Source organism: Ciconia boyciana, chromosome 3 (assembly GCF_034638445.1).
Source record: "Ciconia boyciana chromosome 3, ASM3463844v1, whole genome shotgun sequence".
Taxonomy (NCBI): domain Eukaryota; kingdom Metazoa; phylum Chordata; class Aves; order Ciconiiformes; family Ciconiidae; genus Ciconia; species Ciconia boyciana.
This window is the reverse complement of record NC_132936.1, coordinates 33,939,054-33,960,067: the sequence shown is the minus strand read 5'-3', so window position 1 is coordinate 33,960,067 and position 21,014 is coordinate 33,939,054. Positions and strand designations below refer to the sequence as shown.

At 37.1% G+C, this 21,014-nt stretch overlaps 1 protein-coding gene across 5 annotated transcripts in view; it reads right to left on the bottom strand.

Moving 5' to 3' along the window:
- The window catches only part of SMAP1 (small ArfGAP 1), a 106,820-nt gene that overhangs the window by 19,150 nt on the left and 66,656 nt on the right, over positions 1–21,014 (bottom strand). For all 5 annotated transcript variants that reach the window (XM_072855269.1, XM_072855265.1, XM_072855266.1 and 2 more), the window contains one exon: positions 7,929–8,013. In XM_072855269.1, the coding sequence (XP_072711370.1) occupies positions 7,929–8,013 (85 nt within the window). The remainder of the gene's footprint in view (positions 1–7,928; positions 8,014–21,014) is intronic.

The following is a 21,014-nucleotide window of genomic DNA, read 5'->3' as shown; positions in this document are numbered from 1 at the left end:
GAAGGCAGATGTGAAGTTTAGGCATATTAAAGTTTCTAGAACTCTAATGAGGAGAGAAGTGGTCTGATTAGTAAAGAGCATGGTCCAGATGCAACATTTAATTAAAATCAAATCATAGGAAGCTTCCAACACTTATTTAAAATAATACAATTCCATCTCTCACATAACTGCAACATTCTTTCCCCTCTGCTAAATAAAATAGCAGAAGAATCAGTATTTTATTTTTCTAAGAAAAGAGATGTAATAGAACAAGAGAGTAAGTTTATTACTTAGAAAGAAGCTCTCCTTTTGCTGTCCTCTACTTTTTTATTTAAGAACATGAATAACTGGCAGCCTATGGCACCATTTGTCTCCCTGCATGTCAAATATTATAATTTTTCATTACTTTGTTCTGCCACGTGCAAACTCACTGCAGTTGAGATTACCCTTCCTGGTAGCCCAGGATGTTGACAAGTTGGAACAGAACACCAGAAACAGTAAGAAGCACCAGTCACTTCACCAGCCTGGAGATCACTTGACTGAGGAAAACCATCACAGAAGACAGACAAGATTTTTGGCTCTTAACTCATACAAGAAGGCACTGCATTCTGAAACAATCCGTTCAGAAGATCTCTCAGAGATGCCTTCTCATTTCTGTCTGCCTTCCAACTCCGATGGAAGGTGGGCCCCCTTTATCTGCCTTACAGGAAAGTATTAATTTATTTTACAGATAAAGACTGTCACTGCTGTATATGTGAAAACTTGACACAGAAGTCATGAATGTCAAAATACAACAATGTGGAACATGTCAGAAGCTACCACCATCCATGCACATCCAAACTTGGTCTTACTGTAGAGATGCTAACCTTTGCACCTTAGTACACATAGGAAATGTGTCACAGCTATAGCTGCTACAGAAACCACAACTTTGAACTGACTTCAGCATAAGTGGAATCCCCAGCATACTTTTTCATACAGGGAATTATGAAACAACCAAGCGGAAGAGTGCTGGCTTGGAATTCTTTGAGAGCTATATGCTTGCTTTTGTGACTATTTCAGATACACAAATGATTTTATACTCTAATTTAGTATCAATGGCAAGCAGACCCAGTAACAAGGACCAAAATACCTTGAGGGCAGGGATACGAGGAGGACAGAAGCGAGTGGCGTTCACAAGAAACTGAACCTCAGCAAATGTATTTATTGCCCAAACTTGTGCAAAGTCCACAGAGTCAAGTAGTAATGAAATTGGCTGAGGTGGCTATGTCGTGATTTGACTTTGCTGGGAGGATTGCCATTCCAACAATTCTGAAACGCAAAGTTACAAACTCACCTATGATTATGAGAAAGCTACTTGCATCTTAGCTCCAAAGGTCTTCTCCTTCCCTTATTTCTATTCTGATGAATGGAAGTCAGTGGACAGCAAAATGACCATATGTATAATCTGCTCTGCCATTCCATTCACATCAGTGCTTGAAGATATGTGCAAATAAATATACTGGCAAGTTAAGTAACAAGATTCTTTTGAGGTTATTCTGTAGACAGGCAGTTCCAAAAACATCTCCCCAAAGGTTCACTGTTTCAGATAAATTTAGGAATGTACAGTGCATAATTTTAATGCACAAGGATTGTCTGGAATTAATAATTTAGTGTTCTCATTTTCTCAGGCACATGTATTATAAAAAAAAAAATCTCTTGTTTTATTCCAAAGTGGTTCAGTTTCCCTGAATGTAAAAAAGCTTAACAAATAAGACCGAAAATTTAAATGTAATCATTTACTAAAACAAGCATTTTGCATACTGAGAACATTCATGGGAGAACACATTCGCAAGAACATAGTATTCTTCAAGTATTTAATATGCTGCTTATAAATTAATACTAGGAAAACCCAGGTTTTTGCTAGATTGCTTCTGTGTTATTTGGCAATGTACATACCTTTCACCTCTTATTGAATTTTACACTAAAAATAAATATTTCCCTGTCTGTATGAGTGCAGAAACCAGACATTTTGAATTACTGTTTACAACACAGTTTTAAGCCTGTATGAAAAGTATTAATAGGTGATCCTGTCTTACTGATTTCTCAAAAATGTAATGTTTAGAATATTTGTATCTGTTAGAAAGCAAGTCCCAACACATTTTTCCCTCATGAAACTAAAAGATTCCAGAAAGAGCTAAATTTCAGAATACAGAAGAAACCTAACTGTTTTCACTCCAGTTTATTACTTGTAGCAATATTTGTATCTTCATTTATCTATCTATATATACACACATATATATACACACACATATGCAGGCATACACAAACTTGTACTTGAATATAATATTTCACACTTCTTTATAGCAATTACAGATATTCTCAACTTCAATGCACCAGGCCATAGATTAGGATGTCTGTCTTCCTTTCCCTCCCCATTCTAAAATATTTCTGTAGTATAAGAAAGATGCGCCGGTGGAGTTCTGAGTTCTAAATTATTCTAAGTATATTACTTTTCATTCAACTTTTGCTTCCTACCATTAAAACCTGTTTAGAAGAGGTGGCGTGTATCTGACAGAAGGAAACACGGCTGTAGTCCTTCCAGGGAACAGGTGAAAATCAGACTAAACTATACAGTCCTGTCTGAATATTTTGAGAAATTTATAGTTTTAACCAATAGAATTCTTATTATGGAGACCATCACAGAACTACTTTGAAACAACTAATTTTTTATTAAAAGTACTTCCATCTCTTTTCTGGAGAATGCATCCATAGCTAGGAATGAAGCATTAGATGTGGCAGAACCCACTGCAATGACAGCGTAGGCAAGGCAGAGCTTCCACGCTCAGTCGGAGAAGGTAATGTGGAATGTCAATAGATGCTGTTTTTCACCGTTGCTCCTAGCTGCGCTCGTAAAACTTCTCTTTTTACATTTATGACAATATGACAGATAATATCTGACTGCTGTCTGCCATACTGTGCAACAGCAGATGCTGCTTCTGCTTTCAGATTAGGAAGTCTTGCTTAATTTGACAGTAGAAACAAAAGCTATTCACCAGGATATAGTAAGTGAAGGGTTCCAGTGAAGTTTACCTTTATAGTGCTTTTATGCATATATTTTATTAATGCCCGACATGACAATTTCCAATTTAGTGCTGCCTTCTGTTATGAAAACTTTCACATGCAGCATTAATCCTTGGTATATTTATCTGTACCAACAGTGAGAATGACCAACAAAAGAGCTTCAAAGGAGCAGCAAGAAAGGGAAACAGCAAGAAAGAGGAGCTGCTCTTAAACTTTGCATTATGTTTCTGAAACTCATTTTCTATGGGGCAAAATATTTACAAGAACTTTGTTTCTAAGCTGCCATGTATTTTTATATATATGATCATTTAAGATAGCCATACTAAGACTTGCAATGGAGGGAGAGAAGATGATTTTGAATAGGCATATGATTATTTATTAGACCCAATTATTAGAAAGACAGCACTGAGAGAAATAGTTCAATACTTTAAACAAAATCTTGTGCAATGACACAAACAAGGTTTTTCTGTCCCAAATTACTGTGGAATTATTTACTGTATTACTAAGATTGTATTTACCGCTAAAACCTTTGCAGAAGTGAAAAAGCATTCATAAGGAGGCTATTTCTGTATGATACTTATTAAAGTAAAATGTGGAAAGCCAGAAAGCTAACAATGCTGTATGCCTCAAGTGATTGTAAAGGTTTTCATTTTGGGTAGAAACATTGCTTACTCAAGCGTAATCTTAACATAGCAGCAATACTATAAATGTTAACATGTATCTATATAGGCGTATATGACATTTAGTACTTATAAATGTATTTTTATTATTTCTTAAATGCAGCTTTCCAACTTATGACCAACCATGCTGCTTTGGTACTTACTAGACAGTACTGACAAAAGTACACTTCTCAGATATGCAACGTTCAGCTCCATTTCATACCATGATTAAGCTCTCAAAACTTCACAGAATTCCTTCAGAGAATATTTCCCCCACACAAGCAGATATACAGCTTTTAGCATATCATACTTCACCTCCAACCATGCCAGATGAATGACCCACACATCACATTCAGTTAATAACAACAACATAATAAATCTCTCGTCTCCTGGTCATCCATTATACTACAATGGTTATTCCAGAATGTGCAATTGTCTGTTTTATGAAGGGCACATCTAAACATGGTAAATTATGCAGAATATGTAAAATGCACTTTCCTTCTTTCTGATAATTCTGTAAGGTAATATAGTTTTCAAATATTTCATTTTTTTCTGTATGCTGAAATAATTTCTAGGTGACATACCTTGACAAACAGAATGGTCTAAAACTGCCTTTGTAATATTCTAAGAAAAGATTCCCACTACCATACATAGGTATCATACAGTTTTTTACAAGCATTTTAAAAAACTGTCTTTATTTACATCAATCTGGTGTAAGTGGAGACATCCTACTTGTAAGACAAAACCCCAAAATATCAAGCAGCACAGAGCACACTGTTAACACCAGTGGGATGAAAATACAGCACTGCCAAGGACTTAAGTGCTGAAGAACTTTGGTTTACACGCTATGACTTTCAAACTGAAAAATGCTTCCTATAATGCCCCTATTAAAAATTAATGTTATAATCCCATATTATTGATTTTAGCATCAATTTTAAGTCCCTACATATTCAATAGGGCACACTCTCAGTGTGGACAAGTTCTAACTAATTATAGACATCATTTAAAAAGCCGCTTCAGTTTTAGCCTATAGAAATAGGCTGTGATTTCTCATAGCTCAGGAAGACAGGGAAGGAATTTGGGGTTGCACAGCAAGAACACCAACACTATTGCTTGTGGAGAACATAAGAATATTTAGCTTGTACATGTCCATTTCCCCACCTTTCTGTGTGTGGAGTATTGAACTAAAATCTACTCTGAATCAAAAGGCCAAAAGCTATAAATGTTTATGTAGCTGGATCATCAAAAAGTGAATATCCAAACACTATCTTAATAATAAAACCCCTGAACAGGAACTTGAGGGAACCACATGAATCTATTTTAAAAGGCTCAGAAGAAAGACAACCATGATAGTACAGTCACTGAGGATATCATGCCTCTTCTGCTATTACAAGATTTAAAGATACAATTTGCCTAGGCATATTATCTTGAGAATTTTGCAATTTGTAAAGAAAAGTTAAAAAAAAAAATATTTTTAGAAAATTGTCTTGTCTAGCTACAATTGCCACTGGCTATCTCACAGGATGTTTACCTTCTGATGAGGTCACTCTTAAAACCCCAGTTGAGACAAAGAGAGCAATGACCCAAAGATTAACCCCATACCCAAAGTCAGCACTGAGGCTTACTCAAGAAAATACTTTCCAAGAGGCTGGGCTGCTTTGAAAGCCAAAATTATTCTAGCATGACTTGTGATCCATTAAAATTACTTAATCTGCTATCACAAGCAATTCTCATCTGCCCTAGTAAAAGCTACTACTGTTCTTCATTTGCAGAAATGAAGTCCGAAGAGAACAAATCTTTATTAGAAACATGTCCACTCAGTAAGAAGAATGAGCTATGCAATCATATCCATTTTAATATTGTTTGATATTACATATCAAACATTTTAATCAGCAGTGCACCGCTGCAGGAACAAAGGCAAATGGGATTCTGGGCTGCATCTGCAGGGGCATTACTAGCAGAGATAGAGACGTGATCATGCCACTCCAGTCAGCGCTTGTCAGGCCACACCTGGAGTCTGTGCCCAGTTCTGGTCCCCACAATTCAAGAAAGATGCAGACAGACGGGAGAGGGTCCAAAGGAGGGCCATGAAGATGGTCAAAGGGCTGGAGAACCTGCCCTATGAGGAAAGACTAAAGGAGTTAGGTCTTTTCTCGCTGGAGAAGAGAAGGCTCGGGGGGACCGCATCACAGTATTCCAGTACTTCTAGGGTGGCTACAAAGAGGACAGAGGCTCTCTCTTCACAAGGAGCCACATGGACAAGACATGGGGCAATGGGTACAAGTTGCACCGGGAGAGGTTTCATCTCGACACAAGAAAGAAATTTTTTACACCGAGATCAATCACTGGAACAACCTCACCACGGATGTGGTAGAGTCCCCATCACTAGAGGTTTTCAAGATGCGATCAGACAGGATGCTAGATAACCTCATCTAGGCTCTCTTTCCCATACACTGGACCTGATGATCCTTCAAGGTTCCTTCCAACCTGGGCTATTCTATGGTTCTATGACATATTGGGTTGGAGCGATCTTTCTTTTAATACTATCTGAAGTAGTCTACTGCAGGCATTAATTAAAAGACAAGTCTCCAAATGAAATATGCAGGTCTGCTCTCATTAATACATAATCTCATTTGCAGCTCAGTGGATTCCAATTGATACTAGCTTATTACACTGCCTTTCAATTTGTTATTTAAAAGATCTTTAAACACTCCCTCCTCTAAAATTATGTTTTGTTAACATACAAATTATAAACTTTGCCCTTTGTATATCTCACTATGCTTCCTTACACTGAAGAAGCACAGCTGTTGAACACCAATTATAATACTCTTTCTATTGCATATTACATCTCCAGTTAGCCTATGCCATCTGAGTTCATTATCATATCATAAAACAGTGTTACCAAGATTCTTTTCAAATCATGACTAAAAGGATACAGAAGCCTGACAATCTCAGAAGCATATATTGATTAAATTTTAGTTCTTAATTAGGTTGTTGGTCTGGTAAAGGAAAATAAAGGAGAATCAGCTTTCCATTAAGTCTGAATTACTTTTGTTTTTAATAGGTTCATTCTTCATCCATAATCTAACTTCTACTGTGTTAATTAAGATTTGCTTGCCTATGGTAGCAGATTACTCGGAATGAGATATGGATCACAACACATACATAACCGGTACAAAAATAGTATTTTACAGCTACTCTACATCCACAGGGAAAATAACATGCATTTTGAATGATAGTGTGAATTCTAAAATAGGAAAGATGTTTATTGTTTCGTTGCAATATTATTCGTACCTTAAAACCAAAAACTAAAAAAAACCAAAACATTTTTCTACAAATTCAAGTTTTTAGAATAATTACACCTAGGAGACTTATCAGCCTCCTCCAATATCCTGTAAAAACTCTAGAAATTTAAGAATAACCATAACCATATTGATATAAATTGAATATTCTAATATCCACCCACAACTCTGAAAATTTTCCTAACAGTGAACAATAAAAGGGATTAAAAATAGTTATTGTAATATTTCGTTCTTCTGGTTCCATTTTAAGATTCTATTCAATAGAAAAATACACTTAGAGTAACACTAGATAAATGAAATACAGATTTTATGAATATGGCCTTCAACAAGCAGAGAAAAAACATAAAAACGCAACAGTATAGCCAGACAGTACAAATTAAATGATTCGGGTCCAAAGCACTTTATTTACAAGACAAATACACAGTCACCTACCAGTCAGAAAACAAAAGGTATATTAGATAAAAATGAATAATGGTCACAGTCAGCACAGAACACTGAAATGCCCAATGTATTAAGTTTTACAAGATACTAGTCAGCTGCAAACAGTTTACTGTTAACTAATACAGGAATTTTATGATATAAGGTATTTTACAGATACACAACTCAGATGACCTCAGCATTATCATTAAGAAGTACACTTGTACCATAAACATTGAAATACCACAATCCACAAGCCGTTTGAAGATCACTTTGACAACTTCTCCTTCCCACAGGAGCTCATTACTCTCCTTAGCAAAACACAAGTATTGATATACGCAGATCCCTATGGCATTTTGCTTTATAGTTTCTAATTCATACAGACTGAATCTTATGGTTTCCAAATTCAGCTAACTGTCAGTAAGCACAGAGAAAATAAAAGCATATTTATTAAAATATAAAATGACATATCTGTGTTTGATTGAAAAACAGGTAATAATGTATTTCTTACCAAGTCCTAAAAGGTCAATAGTGGGTTCTGATGACTTTTTGGGACTTGCTTTAGCTTCTGATTGCTGATCCTCTTTCTTCTGCGGCTTGAAAGAAAAAAAAAAAACACAAGTAACCTTTCTGAAAAAGATAGTGCTTAAAAAATTCCCATTAAAGATACTGTTCCAGTATCAGAAATAAAAGCCATTTTCTATGTTGGTTTATTGTAATGAATTTGACTTGTAATGAAACAAGTTGCAGTTATGGTCATAAGGAACACTACACATGACTGTAAAAAATTATCCTTATACCTTCACTGGTATGTAATCAATTTTTAAATAAATGTAAGCTCCAGGATAGGTTAAAATAAGCTGAAATCTTAAACTGAACCACTGCATATCATGAACTAAGCAAAAAGCTGTCTATAATTTGATTTATTGACTGATTTTAGCATCCAAAATTTACATTTCTGCTGCATTAAAGAGAAAAAACTTCAAGTTTTTAAAAGCTTAAATTTAAAAATTAGAAACTGACTAGAGGCACTATTTAGCCTTCTTGAAAAAAGCATCTGCATAACATTCAGACTTTATAGATGCTATGCACAGATGGACATAATCTGTGTTCATGGTCTTTTCCTTTGTAAACCTGAAGACAAATAACAGTATTTTTCTCCTTTGAAAAAGGGAACTCCTAGTCTTTTCTTGCCTAGAAACTTCAAAATGTAAGATGGTATTGACGTGAAATTTGATTATGAAAATGACTTCATAAATCTGTTGACAGTTCTTCTCATACCAATATCAGGCTGATCACCCGAATCCATCAAAACATCAATTTTTAAAATGAACACAAACTGGTTTACAGTAGTGACATGACAAATGCATTCTCTTGCATGCATTTAATATGCATTTACTCCATACTTATCACAAAAACATGAAGTGGATTGGTCGATCAATGAGTACAGCCTTTTACTAGAACAGGTTACCAAACAACGGTGGTAGAGCACTGTCAGGCTGGGCACTGGGCTGACACCAACAGAACCTGCTTCACTCCCACCTTTATCACCCCCATAACACGGCTTTGACAGAGTCACTGAGTCTCCTGAGGTTCCCGAAGTCATGAAATCTTAGCATTTAGTATGAGGAGAACTTTATAGTTCAAGGCATGGATAGAAAGTTCTCCTTATGAAGGTAATCCTTTACTTTCCTCTCCTGCAAACTGGGAATTTGTGTTTGGTGCTTGGAATTTGTGCTTGGCTTAACAAGCTTGGTGTTTGTTAAGAGCAACGAGGAAAATCAAGAGTATTCACAGATGGCCCCCGTGAACAGAAGCTTAACATACTACTGACACTGCTCGTACATGAGCACGCCCCCACTGAAAACCTCCAGGAAAGAGCTGCAATGAGCTGAACTCCATTTCTGCAGCTACAGGGAACAGGTATCTTCACACTCAAACTGATCCTTGCTAATCTCTCAGAGAAATACTTGCTTGCTGTAGCCAAAAATCCTTATGTTGACTTTACATACCTCGTTCAACAACAAATTTGTTTGGGAAACCGCCTGCTGGAAAAATATTCCATGGATTCCCTGATTCTATACTGGATTACAAATTTCATCTTTGAGTATATGATCTGAAGAATAGTATTCTGATTCCAAATGCTACTCAATATTGCAGAGAAAAAAACCTTGTATTTGGTATGCAAAAAGAAGTACGTTTTTTGAAAGTAAATTTTTGCATATCAAGAATTTTTTAAAGTGACCATTCAAAATATAGTTTTCTACAACTGAGCATACCTCAATAAATATACCATAAAACTTAAATTATTATTATGAACATCAATTAGAATTAACAGTAAGTATTTCAGAACAGAATTTATCATAAAAATGTGCATGTTTGGTTCCTCTCCAACCCTGTAAGGAACAGCATAGGTCACAGAAGCTGTAAAAAGAAGTGTTTCTAACATGTTGCTTGATTTCATAAAACTGACTTTTTTTTGCTTAAACAGCTTAACAATTCTGAATATAGAACAACTTCTTTAAACTGAAAAGCAAAACTGTTAGAATACTATTAAATGTGCAAATTTTCATTACTTCAGATTAGGTTTATGGTAACTACATAAAAGCACAAGTTTGAAATAAATTAAAGCTTGACAGGGTTGGTTTAGAGTGCAAACTTTTTACAGAAACCAAAACAGTTTTGCATACATTAGTAAGAACTAAACAGATGGAGTTCAAATAGCACTCTCTTTTATTTAGTACTTATTACTGTATCAAATTAATCTCATTACTGAAGTGAAACATTTTAAAATATAGTAAAAATAATATACTTAGGTCCTCTGCTTTGTCAAATGAACATTTTCTATAATTATTAAATGCATATTTCTGTTTCATCGCTCTCTAAATAAGAAAGGCAATGAAGATACAAGGTATAGAAATACCAATTTCTATAAAAATAAGATCCTTTAAGGTACCCTTTTCCAATATCATTACTATATTTCTTGATCAGCAGTTTCTTTCCCATTTTGCTCCCTTGCCAGTATGTAAATAGGTTTTAAGGTTACTTCATAGTTAGTTACCTTAAGAAAGCCTGCAAAATTATTTTCAAGCTTCTTAGTACAGCAAATACTTCTCGACATTAATACTGCATTCATTTCTTTGATGGAGATTTTCTCCTTAAAGCAGTATTCAGGTTCTCCTTCACAGCTACACAGTTTTCACCAAAACACTAACCTTCAGCCTGAAAAATGGGGGGGGAGGGGAGGGACATGACACAGACGATGACCATACTACTTGTCACCTAACAATTTACCAATACTTCATCTGTACAACAGCGGTGACACAAAGCAATAATCAGCATCTATCTGGAACAAAACCCTCTTCCTCTTACCCTTAATTTTACCTGACCATAACAAACACCAGTTGCTGGAATTTCCTATCCTCCTGTCTGAGATTTGAACCAATTTTAAATTCAGCGTGCCTTTATTTCTGGTTAAGATGTTGCATGCCACTAATGAGGGCTTTTGTGCAAATTCAGAAGACGCTTGTTTGGTGCCTAAGGTCTGCCATGACTTCAGATCTCTGAAGTCACCTATGCTTAGGCATAAATTAAATAAGGTTGGCACTAATGGGCTGAGTCAGAACAAGAAACCTGCATGCACGCAATTATTCTTAATTTAAGAATACCTAAACAAACTCCCTTTACCATCCTATTTTCTTTTTAAGACAGCCTCGTTCTCTCTTTGGCCCTATGGATCTTGGACTGCCCGACTGCACTGCGGTCCACCTCAAGAAGGTACAACGAAAAGCAGTGCCTTCCTAAAGCACTTTGCTTCCATAGCAGATGTTGCAGCGTATTTCTGGGGCTGGAGCAGAGGATCTCCAGAGCTCCCTTCCAACCTAAATAATTCTGGCATAAACAAGGTGTTGAAACTTTCAGAAAAGAACAAAAAGGGAAGTCACATTGGAGCCACTTAAAAATTTTATTCCAAATCATAAAGACAAATGTGATGTTTAATTTCTTTTTAGTAGGTTTGCTCCAACAGGACTCATACATGACTAAGCTTTATGTAGAGAGTGGTCTTTTGAGATGTTAAAGCTAAATATTGCACACAGTGAGCACAGAAGGGTGCAACAGGCAAAAAACTGCGTAACAAGGCAGTGACATTTCTTAATGTTTAATTTAGTGTTGTGCTTTATCTAAAAATTACCACATTTTGTAGAGGTGCAATATAGCATGACAAATGCTTGGGAATCCTGCTGCACTAAGGTTCATCTCAGTTTCTATTACTAGTCTGCATGACTCCCACAGCAATTATTTTTAAGTATTGACACCAGTACTAGATAAACTATTCTTTGTCGAGTCCTTCGGAAAAAGGCTGCATAAAAATAGGAGACTAAGCAGCATTAAATAAACTAAAAATAGCACTAAAAATCTGCTATTAAAAAGCCAAGTAGAAGGGAACAGGTACACAATTTTGTGCATTTATTTTCAAGTGGAGCCTTCAAGGTTACTGGGGGTACTTTTTTTTTTTTTTTTTCTTACAACATTCAAGGTTGGCTTAGCAACATACATGGTTTTATTAAGTGAAGTACATGGTTATAGCAATTCCTAGATATATTTACTGTGGGTAGTATATTAACAGCTTCTCATTCAAAATCATCTTTATGATACTAGTACATTCTCGTGAAACACCGTTCTCGCAAACAGCAGAGCATCAAAACATCTTTGATATACAGGTCTTACATTTCGATTTTTCACAGTTGTCACCAATGGCCACTACTCTATTCTTCAAGGTTGTTCTCATGTTGGGAGTATCTATTGAAACCAAGCAATGTCCTCTGCCTTAAATTATTCTGGGATTACTGAAAACAATTTATTTGCAAATATCACTAAAAGAAACTGAAGCCAGAACAAGCTTCTAGGGAATCAATTCTTTTCCATCCTCCACGTGATCAGCTTATTATCTAGTATGACTTGGAATTTTCTGCCTTAAGAAAAACTGAGCCCCTGTTTTGAAAAAAGCCACAATAACCCATTTAAGTTATCCCTTGTTCAGCAGGTATTAGGTACTTCTGCCAACTTAAGGAGGCAAATAAAGAATTAACCTTGCAATCTCTTGTAAATAGTTTCACCTATAAAGCACATCTCTTCAGCAGAGGAGCAGGGACACACTCATTATTCAGATCCAGTATGGGCATCATAAATTTTTGCAATCATGTAGATGACAGGTAACTGGGATACAGTAATCCTTTATTGTTTGGGGGTTTTTTTCCAATGCTGTCCTTTTAACCTTTTACCTACATACATTCTTCTGTCACTCCTATCTTCAAGGGCAAGAAGGAAGATCCAGGGAACTACAGGCTGGACAACCTCACCTCAGTACCTAGGAAGGTGATGGAACAACTAACCCTGGAAACCATTTCCAGGCACATGAAGGACAAGAAGGTGATTGGGAGGAATCAGCATGGCTTCACCAAGAGGCACCAAGAGGAAGTCATGCTTGACCAACCTGAGAACTTTATATGATGTCATGACTGGCTTGGTAGACAAGGGGATAGCAGTGCCTATTGTCTACCTTGACTTCAATAAGGCTTCTGACATTGTCTCCCATAAGATCTTCATAGAGAAGCTGATGAAGTATGGCCTAAGTGACCTGACAGTGATGTGGATTGAAAACTGGCTGAATGGCCAGATCCAGAGGGTGGTGATTAGTCTAGCTGGAGGACAGTCACTAGTGGTGTACACCAGGAGTCAATTCTGGGTCCAGTCTTGTTCAACAACATTAATGAGCTAGACGATAGGGCAGAGTGTACCCTCAGCAAGTTTGCAGGTGACACAAAACCGGGAGGAGTGGCTGATACACCAGAAGGTTGTGCTGCCATCCAGAGAGACCTCAATAGGTTGGAGAAATGGGCTGAGAGGAACCTCATGCAGTTCAGCAAGGGGAAGTACAAAGTCCTGCTCCTGCGGAGGAGCAACCCCAGGCACCAGTACATGCTGGGGAACCACAAGCTGGAAAGCAGCTTTACAAAAAAAGATCTGGGGGTCCTGGTGGACACCAAGTTGACCACGAAGCAGTAATTTGCCCTTGCAGCCAAGAAGGCTAATGGTATCCCTTGGGCTGCATCAGGAAGGTTATCTATTGCCTGCAGGTCGAGGGAGGTGATCCTTTCCCTCTACTCAGCACTGGTGAAGCCACACCTGGAATGCTGTGTCCAGTTCTGGGCTCTGCAGCAGAAGAAAGACATGGACGTACTGGAGCAAGACCAGCGACAGGCCATGAAGATGATTAAGGGACTGGAGCATCCCTCATACAGGCTGAGAGATCTGGTACTGTTCAGCCTAGAGAAGAGAAGGCTCAGGGGGGTTACATCAATGTATATAGATATGTGAAGGCAGGGTGTGCAGAAACCGGACCCAGGCTCTTTTCAGTGGTGCCCAGTGACAGGACCAGAGGCGATGGGCACAAACTGAAACACAGGAGGTCCTGTCCTCAACATAAGAAAACACTTTTTCACTGTGAGGGTGACTGAGCACTGGCACAGGTTACCCAGAGAGGTTGTCAAGTCTCCCTCCTTCGAGGTATTCAAAGGCTGTCTGGATATGGTCCCAGGCAACTTGCTCTAAGTCACCCCTGCTTGAGCAGGGAGTTGGACAAGATGACCTCCAGAATTCCCCTCTAACCTCAACCATTTTGCGATTCTGTGATTCTCTGAAGTGATAGAGTGCACAGGAATGGTCAGCTATTTTATTAACTTTTGGCAGATGTTTTTGCCAAGGCTGAAGACCTTTCATGCTTTTTGGCACCCTAAACAATCTCTTGATTTTCTCAGTAGAAGGGGCTAAAGCAATCTTCTCTGAAATACTGTGATTTCTCAGGGGCTCATCCATCTTGGCTGGTGTGATGCCTAATGCATAGAAACACTGTTTCAGGATTGGTTTTGTAGCAACAAGCCCTTTCCTTTACAAGTAATCATTCCTTCTTATGGGATTTCATCTCATATGGATCTACCATAGCCTCTTCCTGAAGCTGGCTCTCAAAGAGCATTTTAGTAGCAGCTCTTCAGATTGCTTCAGCAATTAAGTGCAAGTATCTTCTGCACAAATATTATGCAATATTCATACTCCATACTTAATAAAAGGAATCTGGGAAAACTAATCAAGTTCTACTGCAGGAGATGTAACAGTTGCTAAGAGGATCCCTTGAGAGGCATGCCATGCTGATAGTATGGGAAGGTGAGTACTTAACAGGAGTCAAGAAAGAATGGACTAAGGTCAAGAGTACCTTTTTCTTCTATTGTCTGATCAGAATTTCTATTTTTATTCTTCTGAAAGGACTGTGTGATACATAGGAGACTAAGATAAATGCTACTCCTTCATAAAATATCTGAACTTTGACTTAGTATTTAGAAGGTAGACTAATTGTCAAAATATTAGATAATCACATGGATAACATTTTCTTAAGAGCTGTATTGACTGCATTTTATTAAAAGTACATAAAGCAAACGTAGTGGCTGTGCACTAAAAAATGACAAAGTTGCTATCATGGAAACAATTCCCTCTAAGTTTCTGCTCTCGTTCAGTTCTTTATTTAGAATCCATTGTTTGACTGACTCCCAATTTTATACCCAAATCAAGTTACATCTAAATCCTGCCTGCTGTACATCTACAATAAAATAAAAACATACTATGACAACATAGCACTAAAACCTTATCCGTAAGTAGACCTTACGTAACAAGATAAATCATCTTTCAGTATCTACAGAGCAGATATTTAAAAAATAATTAGGATCTTCCCGTAACTTTACATCTAGCAAAATTAACAATGGAGAAATTATGTCTACAGATAGAAGAACCATCTCTTTCCTATTTAAATAAAATGGTAATACAGAAATTAATATTTGGATCTTCACTTAATTTCTACACTTTCACTAGAAGTCAATTGGCTTGAAATTTGTGGATAGAACTACATATGCTGGTAATCTGCATATATATCCACATTGCAGCTTGGTCAGCTTTAATGTTTTGTGCTAGAGCAACCATCACAAACAAAATTCAAAAGCAGACAACTGTGGAGAAGGTCAGGCCATCTGTAATTTATTACAATTTTAAAGCAAGCAAATGCATAAGCCTGCTTTAATAATTTTATGTAATGTAATTTTCTTAGAATCACACTGAGCTGGTGCCTTCATTAGTGGAAGCTGCACCAGCCACTCTGCTTGTAATTCATAGAGATACTAGCTATGATTTAATCAATCTTGTTCATTTTCCTACCATTAGGAAATGGTACAATTAATCACTTATCAATCTTGTTCATTTTCCTACCATTTCATCTCTAAGATTTGGAAGTATTTTCCAGTTCATGAGGTTTCAGTGGAAAAATTACAAAAATTTGTACCAGAGTTTTGAATTTTATTTTGCTCAAATTCTGACTACATCCTTACAAGATCAAAAGAACATAACCGTAGAAAATTTTCCAATTTACCTAAAATGAGAAAGTTTTCTATTCCATCATGAAAGAGTAACTTGTAATTCAACAACCTACATTTAATGTTGCATTGCTGTTTCTCCCCCATTGTTCTTTCTTTACTCATTTTGTGCAACAATAAAAGTTATCTGAGGTTTAATTTGAAAAATAGGGTAAGAACATCAGTTTAGGCCAGGAAAAAAAAAAATTATTTGTCCCTACTAGGTCTTAATTTAAAAGACAAAGCTCAGTTTTATACAAACCAATATTACCTTCTCTTGACCTCTCACAATGCATTGATCTCAATATACCACTAATAACACCATTCTAGTTCAATCTAATTTACGTGAAACACTTTTCTTGAGTTAGTTGAAACCAAATAAATCAGCAAGTAACACTGTTAATTACTCTATTCACACACCAAGTTCTAGGGTTGATTTTAGAGATTTGTTTCTCTCTTGTATGTTACTCTAAAGCAAATTTTCTAGTAAATAAGGACATTTCTTTGACAAGGACAAGAGAACTGAAATCTACTTTATACCATATATTTTGCAAACTAATTGCCTGTAAGGGTCTGGCTGGGATGGATTCAACTTTCTTCATAGCAGCAGTATGGTGCTATGTTTTCAATTTGTAGGTAAAACAGTGTTGGTAAAACACCAGTGTTTTGGCTGTTGCTGAGCAGTGCTTGCACAGCATCAAGGCATTTTCTTTTTTCCCCGCTCTGCCCCTGCAGCGAGTAGGCTGGGGGTGAGTGAGAAGCTGGGAGGGGACATAGCCGGGACAGCTGACCTGAACTGACCGAAGGGATATTCCATACCATATGACGATGTGCCTTCTGAACTCATCCCACCAACATATGCAGTACTGACATAATACTTTTGATAACCCTATCATTTTAGTTTTGCTAGTTTTATGCAATCATATTTCAAATCAGCCTTTGTTTTGCTAGTTAAAACAAGCCAACCTCTAGGGACCTCTTGTTTAATAAATTCAAGGACTATACGTACACACACACATATACACGTACACAGACAGCAATACTTCACCATTGTTGGTCCATTTTCTTCATAAACACCTTCACTTCCCTTTCTCTAGCATTCTATAGACTTCGCCAAGCAGAAACATGGAGCACATTAGTCAAGTGAATCAACCTATTTATGGAACTCGCCCTACAAATCACAGTGATTCCCAAGTTCTGTTTTCCCACTGAAGCTTAGCGTACACAAGCCTCAAAGCCCTGAATCTGAGCATTATAGTTTTGCAGTAGACTCATCCAAAGGTAAACTCCCACTCCCTGGAATGGGCAGTGTCACGGTTCAACCTTAGCTGGCAACTAAGCACCACACAGCCACTCGTTCACCGTCCCCACCTCCTGCTGGGATGGGCAAGGGATTGGGGAAAAAAAAAAGTAAAACCCATGGGTTGAGATAAAGGCAATTTAATAGGACAGCAAAGATAAAATAATAATAGTGATAAAAGAATGCACAAAACAAGTGATGCACAACGGAATTGTTCGCCACCCGCCAACTGACGCCCAGCCAGTCCCCGAGCAGCGATTGCTGCTCCCCGGCCAACTCCCCCCAGTTTCTATACTGAGCATGACGTCATATGGTATGGAATAGCCCTTTGGCCAGTTGGGATCAGGTGTCCTGGCTGTGCCCCCTCCCAGCTTCTTGTGCACCCGGCAGAGCATGGGAAGCTGAAAAGTCCTTCACTAGTGTAAACATTACTTAGCAACAACTAAAACACCCGTGTGTTATCAACATTATTCACATCCTAAATCCAAAACACAGCGCTATACCAGCTACCAGGAAGAAAATTAACTCTATCCCAGCCAAAACCAGGACACGCAGCTACGTTTTCTCCCAGAGACTTAGACAGCAAGTCTGCAGGCGATGGGACTGTGAAGAACACTGTAACACCTGATGCATAAGTTGCATACTGTAGGAAGTCCAGGGTCTCAGTCAGACATTTAATCAGATTTTGTTCAGCCAGTTATTTCTGGAGATAATGATTACATGAGTAATTCTGCCTCAGAGAAAAGAAAAATAAGGAAAGCATTGCCAAGTCAATCCTCCTCCTTCCTCTGTACAAAGATAACAGTACAGCACATACAATGTTGTCTACGAGGGATATGGTTATCTCATGGGCAAGACAAAAAGGAGGGTCAGTACCACCATGACTGACAGTCGCACACCTATTCAATTCACATATATAACAGGATGCTATGAGGTCTGTTGCCTGGTGTTAGCCATGCTCCTTTTCTGCAAAACAACAGCTTGTCCTCTCCTGACTCTCAGCACTGTGCCCATATGCATGTTTCGCTACTAAGTGTAGAAGATGATGGGTAGAAGACAAGAGGGAAGTGGAAAGCTTTATGCCAGCTTGCATGGTTGACAGGACAGACAATGTACGTGAGGTCTTCTGATATGTGTTAGATTTTGAAGGAGGAAAAAAATAAGAGTATTCAGATCTAGGAGCAACTACATTGCTCTTCAGTTATCCTCATTCTCTTTTTTTAATTACTAGTGTAACAAAATGGGAAATCAATCCAAGTTTGGGAAATTATTAAGGACGCTGCATTCCTTGCAGAACATTTTTTAATATGACCATACACTCCAGAGCCTATGGTCAGTCTGAATGCTGTATTTTCAGGCTACTCTTCTGCACATCCCTGTTCACCAGGTTACTCTCCTCTGACAGAGGCAGCTGAAGACATTTTGCACTAGAATTGACAATGGTGAAACAAGCTTCTTCAGTAACAGCTGGTTCAAAAGTGCCAGTGCGCAGTGAAAATACTGTGGTTATTTTTCATTGTACATGAGTGACTTGGGGAAAAAAGAATAATGTTAGGTAATTCAAGCTTCCATCTCCTGCTTCTGTAACCTTATGCCAGTTATCTTCGTATGTACGAACTTTAAGGGTTTAACAGTTCTAAAAGACATATGACACCCAATAGAAATGTAAACCCCTCAAAATACTTTAAAAACAAGTGGAACTTTTGTTGAATTCACTACTACAAGATATTCATGTAAATTATTTAGCAGGTTTCAACACCAGCATTTAGGATTAACATTGACCTTATTCTCATTTACATTACCTGAGAGCATTAGAAGGGGTAGCATACATGGTGCAAGATGTAAGCCACATGACTAGTAGCTCTGAAGTAGAAAAACTCTCCAGTCAGAGCAGTTATAAGTTACTACTGTAAATACCTCTCCCGCTCAGAAGCAAGATATCAGTCACTGTCAAAAATCTGATCCATCAGCTGCCCAGTCCAGTTATCTGCTCCTATTTTCATACTTTAATATTACACACAAAAAATACTTCTCTGCACATTTTTGCCAATCTTCTACTTCAATGAAGAATTTATATGAATCTAGAATTCAGTCTGTTTCATACAGATCTGTCTCCCCATGCATTTCTGATTTCCATACCCTACCTTAACTACAAGAAGCTTTATGAAAGCTGGAGATCCATCAAATAATTTAGTGAAAAGCAGTTCTAACTTACTTAAAAGCAAATTCCAGTTTACTCACTAAAGCTCATAGACGCTTCTATGGTTACTGAATAAAAGTCTTCCTTTGCTCTTATTAGGTAGGAATTGTATGCCTTGTGCGTAAACTAATTGGATTCCTTCCCTCTTCATTACCTGCTTGCAATAAAACTTTCAAGACAGCATAAACATTTGAGAATTCCCATATGAGAAAATAATGTTAGTAATTTACTATAAGCTTGCAATAAGTTTGTAGATATGATTTTTCCTGACAGCTCATATTCTTCTATTATACAAGTTAGTTTAGTCCATATCTATTTAAAGCATTACTCACATAGGTATCCTAGAATTTTTAAAGAACATTTTTACAACTTTTGTATCTGACATGTAAATAAGTAAAAACAAATCCTTTCATAGGATTGAATTTAAATCACATTAAAGATGAAACATGTTGACCCTCCTATGATACCAGCATTTTTTTTTCAGACTTGCAACTAAATATGAAGAAACTTAAAAATCACACTAACCCTTCAAAACTTAGGATACTTTTAGCAAGTGATGAACTTCTATTTTGCCTAACTAGCAAAAAAGCCAGAAAGCAAGTATACTATACTGAATCACAAGATATACTACAGTGGTATCATTATGAACTTGTACAGACTACAGCAACTCTGCAAGCAAACTCTGATGCATTTCTAATCAGGAGAAAAAAATGCATGTCAACCACAAAAGAAAAAAGCTGCCACTCTTATTTATAAAACTAGAATTACCTCAAACAAACAGTTAACCCAAGGGGAAAATGTAAGTTTATTATTTAAAAGCCTATTTCGATTATTCCAATGAATCACTCTCAGACACTGAACTACTCACACTGATGTAAGCAAGCTAATTTAAGGCATTTATACCAAGCAAACCAACAAAACCAAATTGCCTTTTTTTTTTTTGTTGTTACATAGCATTCTGTACACGTGAAGGTCATTCAGTCAAAACACACTCCTGAAGGAAAACATTTTTAAGTGGTCCTTGATCTACATCTCCACTTTAAAAACCTGGGTATATGGATTTAATTAGATTTTCAGAGTTAGGGCAAGGTACTTGTACAAGATTATGTAAAATGTGTTATATCTTTAGTAATTTGAATTAAAAACTTCATGGCAGAACTAATAGACATCTGCACCATAATCTTATTCCATTAATACGATTTTATCTGGGTCTAGGCTAATATGCTAATAATATCTATGCAAAGTGGATTAAGACTATTCCTTTGTTATTACTTATTGACCACCCAGTACTACCACTTCAACTGAATTTAAATGTTAGCTCAGATCTCATTTACTTTCGTCAATGTATTCCAAGAAAGCTTAAAACCTTTCATGTCTTGTACTTAGCTGAATCAGTTTAGCTCCTTTCGAATGCAACAGACATTCTCAGAGGCCCTTTTACCTTGCTCAAAACAAGGTATGCAACTGCAGAAGGATAATTTCCTAAAATGAAGTTGTCTTTCTTTTTATACTGCTGAGACTATGGCAAAATATCAAAGATTAAATCTTTCTCTTTAAATTCTTACATTCATGTATTAAAACTATATAATAACAACCACATTTGAAATGCTAGTTGTATGCATTTATGTTCAAATATATTATGTT